This window comes from Amia ocellicauda, chromosome 16, assembly GCF_036373705.1.
Source record: "Amia ocellicauda isolate fAmiCal2 chromosome 16, fAmiCal2.hap1, whole genome shotgun sequence".
In the NCBI taxonomy this organism is placed as follows: Eukaryota; Metazoa; Chordata; class Actinopteri; order Amiiformes; family Amiidae; genus Amia; species Amia ocellicauda.
Window position 1 is genome coordinate 23,855,709 of NC_089865.1, and position 6,539 is coordinate 23,862,247.

Consider the following 6,539-nt stretch of genomic DNA (forward strand, 5'->3'; position numbering starts at 1 on the left):
AAAAACCCCTATCAAACACATTACTGGGAATAAATATAAGGTATAAAAGAAGATCAGATTATTTTACAGATGTCCTCTAAATGTGTGTCTTAGTAACTCATTAAAAGGTTGCTAGTAAATTGATGTAGACATATAGTAAAAACTGTAGTTCCAAAGCCACATTTCACCCTCTAACCTGCCCTGCTTCTCTGGATAGGTGGGAGATACTTCCTTTGATCTCCCTGAGGCTAATGTATTAATCCAGATCTCTTCTCATGGTGGCTCTCGAAGACAAGAAGCACAGAGACTGGGAAGAGTACTCCGTGCCAAGAAAGGTTGGTCCAGTTTGTTCCTGTTATTTGACAAAGCACAAAAGTAACATTGTACTGATCAAGCTGCACAGTGCTGGGGGTCCTGAAAAATTGCCCCTGAATTAAAACTTAACGTGTGGTAAATTGCTTAATTAGTGTAGGGCATTGTTTTTTGTATTTTTTCCTTTACATTTTGTATTCCCGTTAGAATAATATACCACCCTAATACCACCGATCACTTCTCTTGCTACCCATCAACCATGTAGTTGGTCTGCATTACTTATTTGATAATATAAATTAAAGCAATAAAATAATTTCCAAAACAAATGGAAAATAATAATGTTTAGCAGATATTCTTTAATAGTAAATCGATACAATAAAAATACTGGACTTGATGAGTTTGAGCAAAAATCCTGGTTGACAGAAGACAAATAGTTTGTAGCTTTGTTTTTGTTTTTTTCAAAGAGATTTGTTTTTTGTTATTTTATTTGAAAAACATGTGTTGGTGCCAGGCCCGGTTCTTGTCAGCTAGCAGATATCCTGGGTGGGCAATTGTGGATTTTTGTTTTGTTTTAATACAGATCACGAATCTCCCATTATTCTGAATAGACAACTAAACAAAACATGTCAATATTTCATTACTTTTTTTTTTTTTTTAATGATTCAATGACTTTCTCATAAAGACTTCACTGGTTTCGTTTCTGTATCAATCAGTGTTTTTGAACAAATCCCTTGAATGAATAATTCAATGAGAAATAAAAATTTTAACAGTCACTTGTTTAACATTTACTTGTGTGACAATGTAACTGATACAATCATTATTTGAATCGTCAAGTTACTTTCAAGAGGAGATTTACTCTATTTCGATCACTACTGTAGACGTCATCAGTGTTTATACTGAATGAAAATAGGTAGGGAAAAACCTTCAGGGATGATTGTGACTTTATGTAATGATTGTGACTTATTATAATGAGCTGCACTAACCTCTCACTCTTTTCTCAGGCATGGTGGCTGAGGAATACAATGCCTATTTCTACTCACTGGTATCACAAGACACTCAAGAGATGGCCTACTCTACTAAGAGGCAGCGTTTCCTAGTGGACCAGGGCTATAGCTTCAAGGTATCATCAATGTGCAAATCAAGACTTTAACTCATTGAATATTTTAAAAGGTACCGGGGGTCAGCCACTGCCTTCAGTCTAGGCTGTGTCAGTAGCCAGCTGTGACCTCCTCCAGAGGCACTAAAACAATTGGGCCTCATTCAGCTGGGGTTGGTTGTGCCACTTTGCTGTCGCTTGGGGCCCAGTTGAGAAGATCTGTTCTACTGGAAGTTCAAAATATGTAAATTGTATTTGTTTAATTTGCTAAAGGATGACTTAACATGAATTGAATTGTTTTTACAGTTGGAATATATTTTCACTTTTGCATACGTTTAACGGGACACACTATAGCAACCCTGGTTTTAGAGAATCCCAATCTGGGTTTATTGGTCACCCATTAAATAAACAATGAGAATTACTAATGAGAAAGCAACTTTCTAAATGGTCGATTTTAGGATGCCGCTGAGGCTGAACTGAGGCTCTATCCAGGAGCAGTGCTGAACCTCTATAGGAAGGCCTTTGTGAGGCAGTGGTGTGTTTGTTTGTATACCTGGATGCAGCCAAGCTTCAGACTGGCAAGACTTGACACAAGAAGAATCGAGTTGGAGTTTGTGGACCTCAGAAGTGTCTTTCTCTCTGTTCTCCCATAGGTCATCACGCGCATGGCTGGGATGGAGGAGGAGGACCTGATGTTCTCAACCCGCGAGGAGCAACAGCAGCTGCTGCAGAAGGTCCTGGCTGCGTCGGATCTGGACGCAGAAGAGGAGGTGGTGCAGGGGGAGTTTGGAGGCAGAGCACAGGTACAGGTGGCCGTTACATGAGCTTATTCTGGCAGCTCAGGAAAGGGCCAGATGATGTCACAGTTGTCATTTCATCAGCTTCCCTCCCAGGTGGCTTGAGTGGTTAAGCTCTGCTCCTCCGGGTCATCTAGCCCAGGAAGCACTGCTTCCAATCCGGTATTTCTCATTACTTTTGACTTTGGACAAGGTCAATAGAAATAATTTTTGCTTGGACATGCTTGACTGAGGAAAAGATGACCTGGCAATGCATACAAATCCATCAGAACTGTGCCACAAGGATGAACCACAGCCAGTGTTTCAGGTGGAGGGACAAATGTAAAGCAGGGTGCTTATTAGCTGCATATTATGCTTTGGAAGATGTAAGTCAAGTGTGGCCTTATTCTTGGCCTTCTCCACTGATTTGGTATGTTTTGCTTTATCTGCAGTTCTCCCGGCGTCCTGGAACCATGAGCTCCATGTCCGGGGCTGACGATGCAGTCTACATGGAGTACCAAGCTTCGCGCAGCAGAACGTCCCTAGGCAAGAACATCCACCCCCTGTTCAAGCGCTTTCGCAAATAAACAAGCAGCACAATGGACACCTTCTGGACTGTAACTCTGCAGGAGAAAACAGATAGCTGGGATTGGAAAGTAAAGGATTCAGCTGTAGATTCTGTTTTGTGTGGGTTTTTTTTTAAATATTATTATTCTCTCACCACCTAAACAAAGCAAATATATCACTTGTGGTGCCAGAGTCAGCAAGGGAAGGATGCTGATCTAATCGTCTTTCACATCTCACTATCTCTTTGCTTGCAGTGCTGGCTGTGTAAATGGTCTTATTGAAGACCACAGGATGTGCACGTTCCCCTTCGATGGGGATTTGTTTTAGTGCATCATTGACCATTGACAAAACACTTGCCTTTAAAGACCGTTCAATTCACTTCAGCTCAGTTGTTTTGTTGAAGCCAACTCTCACACCTGTCAATTTTATTATTAGTCTGGCCTGGGACAGTGAGTCCATAAAAGATCAAGACTATCAAAAAACTGCTCCATCCTGGTTCTGTAGATCCAATTTTGCAAAACCTGATCTAAACAATTAACACAGATTCATAATATTACACAAAGTGTAATATATTGACGATGCAGTAGTATAGATTGTTGTATAGTGACAACAATGGCAGATAGTTGTAGTTGAAATTTATTTACACCTTTAAAGTGTTTTTCAGCATTCACTAAACCAATATTAATTAAGCTATATTCTGAAGCCAGAATACACTAGTTATGCTTACTACAGTATGTATGCTTTCTTATTAGTCATTCAGATGTGAATGAAACTGACACATGGCTGTATATTTTAAAGCAGGGTTTGAATGCTTTAATTTGTTTCTTGTTATTAAAAAAAAAAAAAAAAAAAAAAAAAGCACATTGGTTGGGGTTGAATGGACAACAAATGTGGTGGACATGACAGCTGAATTCTTCAGTATTTTTTTTTCAGTAGGATTAAAATAATCCTAATTGAACATTTACATTGCCAGGGTAAAGGGTTGTGGATGAAATATGGTGCCCCTAGTTGCCTTTAAACTATTTAACCTACAAAGAAGGATAAATAGGTAATGAAAATTGTATTTTTGTATAGTTATAAGAAGTGGAGACAACAGATGTATTGGACCCTTAATAGTAACAGATTCTATGAAGAATCTTACCTGGACATCATTGGACATACAGAAGTGACACAAGTAAAGTCACTGACACAATGTCTGTTCGTTTATCTTCATTTATTGAAAGTTTCACGCAGCCTTTTATACATCTACAAGCAATATTTCAAAGGAGGTTCGGGGCCATCCTGAACCTGGATGATATTTTCTTGGCATATGTCCCGGGGCAGTTCCAAGACACGGTAAGCAATAATTCATAAGGTATTCTTTATAATTGGGGAAACAATATTTCATCCAGACATGGAAGCACTGGTACCAAGGACACAGCACACACTGTACTGATAAGAACATGTTATATAGTTTTGGTTCGTTAACAACAGTGAACTTAATTCCGATTACATAATCACAAACATTTTCTGTAACTGCCCATTTAAGGCCTAGAAACTCAAGTTTCATTGAACTATTATTTTCCATATTCTTTTCAGTTGCTCTTAACCCACAACTAGTTTAAGTGATGGGTTTCCTATAACCACCATCATCTTCAGAAAGGACAGCACCTAAACCATAGTGACTTGTATCTACTTCCAAAAAGAAAGGTTTGGTGAAATCAGCATAGCCCAACACTGGAGCAGAAATCAGTATAGTTTTTAGTAGTTCAAAGGGCATTTCACATTCTGCATTCCACTGTAGAAGAAAAGGAGTAGGCAGTCCAGAACATTTCCATTTCTTACCCTTTCCAATTTGCCCTTGAGCGGCAAGATGGTGGAGACGAGCTACTATCTTTGCAAAGCCTTCTATGAATTGTTGGTAGTAACTGGCAAATCCAAATCAGCGGAGGCTGAATTAGTCAGCCTCTGCCAAGCAGCTGCTGCTTTTATTTTTTCAGGGTCTATGGCTACTCCTTGATTAGAAATCACGTCCCAAGTATTTGACTTCCTGTTGAAAGAAACAGAATTTATTCAGTTTAACTTTCAAGCCATAAGTCTACAAGCAGCCACGAACACAGTCCAATCATTGTAGATACTGTTCTACTTTAGAAATAGTCTAGAAATAGTAATAAGGACTAAAATCCTCTCCATTAATCTTTGGAATGTTTCTGGTTCATTGCACAAACCAAAAGGCATTCAAATTCAAATAATCCAAATGGTGTGCAAAGCATAGTCTTGGGTCTATCTTTTCCAGCAACTGATACCTGATTATAGCCACTTGCTAAATCCAGCATAGAAAACCAGCAGACCCCACTCTAGGCATCCAATGACTCTTCAGTCCAAGGTAATGGATAGGCATCTAGTTTTGAAGTTTAATTGCCTGTAGTCCACACACATTCACATAGAACCATCCTTCTTTCTCACAATTACAGTTGGAGAGGAATAGGGACTACAACTCTCCCTAATTGCCTTCTGATCTAACAGCTGGTGGATGTGAGATTTCACTGCTGTGTACTAACTGGGGGGCAACCTACGGAACCTCTGGCATACTGGGGCATCATCTAGAACTGGTATTTCATGTTCAGTTAAACTCAGTGTGTTGCTGTCTGTTCTTGGTCTAAGCTCAACCCAGGAAAACTAAGTTTGCCCAATGCCTCTACCACACCCTGAACAGATCTCTGTTCTATGAAGACTGTACATTTTCCATATTCACCTAGCTCAGTAAATACCACCTGAGATTTACAATTGCCAGAAACAACCTCCATAGTGTGTATAGAAGCTAACCGAGTTCGAAGCCAAACATCATTAGTTTTCACATTCAGTAATATCTGTCCCGGTTTTTGTTACATATACACTAGCAACCAGAATGTCTTCAGGAAGCCTACCTTCATCATTAGTTAAAGGTTCTACCAAGACTGTCCTTTTTTAATTTGTACTGGACAATTTCCTGTTCTTATCTCCCATCATCCTGCTGGCATTTATCCAAAGCCTCTCTCCATGCCATTGTTACTGTCAATATCTGTAAATACTCCATGCTGTTGTGTTAATATCTCATGGCAGTCTTGAATTACATTCACCCTAACCAGTCCAGGGACAACCCTTTTTCCTTCCTCAGTTATCTGATCTGTAGAGTCTTAGATCCTGTTCACACTTATTAGGCCAGCCTGGGCCGACTCAAATTTAGTCCTACTTTTTTTTAGAGACCCCATTCACATTTGCGGTTTTAGGAGGCCTAAGTGCATTCACATATGTGGGCGAAAAGGAGGCCTAAATGAAATGCATGGCGGGAATTAAACAAATCTGCTCAAGCAAACCAGTTACGCATGACATGTATGCGATGTATTTATAATCACAACTTATTAATATTTATATGTGTATATATATATATATATATATATATATATATATAATATGCTATTGATCGGTTCTATATTTTCTTTGAAAGTAATCTTAACCCTTTGCAGCCGAAGCTTTCTAATATAATTTAAAAATGTGCTGGTTCAATGGGGAATCGAATTAATATATTTCCCTTTTCAAATGTCTATCTTCGGTTCTGCAAGTCTAAAAGTGCCGTTATACAATTCACCCGATAGCGAAGCACATTTAGTAGGACATCTACATTAATCACAAGAAATCGTAGGCTTTAGTTATCAATAGCCTATTGAGATTTATAATCTGAAAATGTCTATTACATACACACACACATACAGCACATATAATATATTATAGTAGTAGTACTTCAAAAGTGTCTGTCTCTTTGGTGCTGTGTGCTGCAGGTCAATGTGTCC

The 6,539-nt window shown here is 38.9% G+C and overlaps 1 protein-coding gene across 1 annotated transcript in view; it reads left to right on the top strand.

The window, feature by feature from the left end:
* ercc3 (excision repair cross-complementation group 3) overlaps nucleotides 1-2,837 on the top strand; it is a 51,298-nt gene extending 48,461 nt beyond the window's left edge. Inside the window, exons 12-15 of the mRNA XM_066687867.1 lie at nucleotides 197-314; nucleotides 1,293-1,411; nucleotides 2,041-2,190; nucleotides 2,616-2,837. Of these exons, the coding sequence (XP_066543964.1) occupies nucleotides 197-314; nucleotides 1,293-1,411; nucleotides 2,041-2,190; nucleotides 2,616-2,750 (522 nt within the window). The 3' untranslated portion in view covers nucleotides 2,751-2,837. The remainder of the gene's footprint in view (nucleotides 1-196; nucleotides 315-1,292; nucleotides 1,412-2,040; nucleotides 2,191-2,615) is intronic.
* Nucleotides 2,838-6,539: the final 3,702 nt, after the last annotated feature.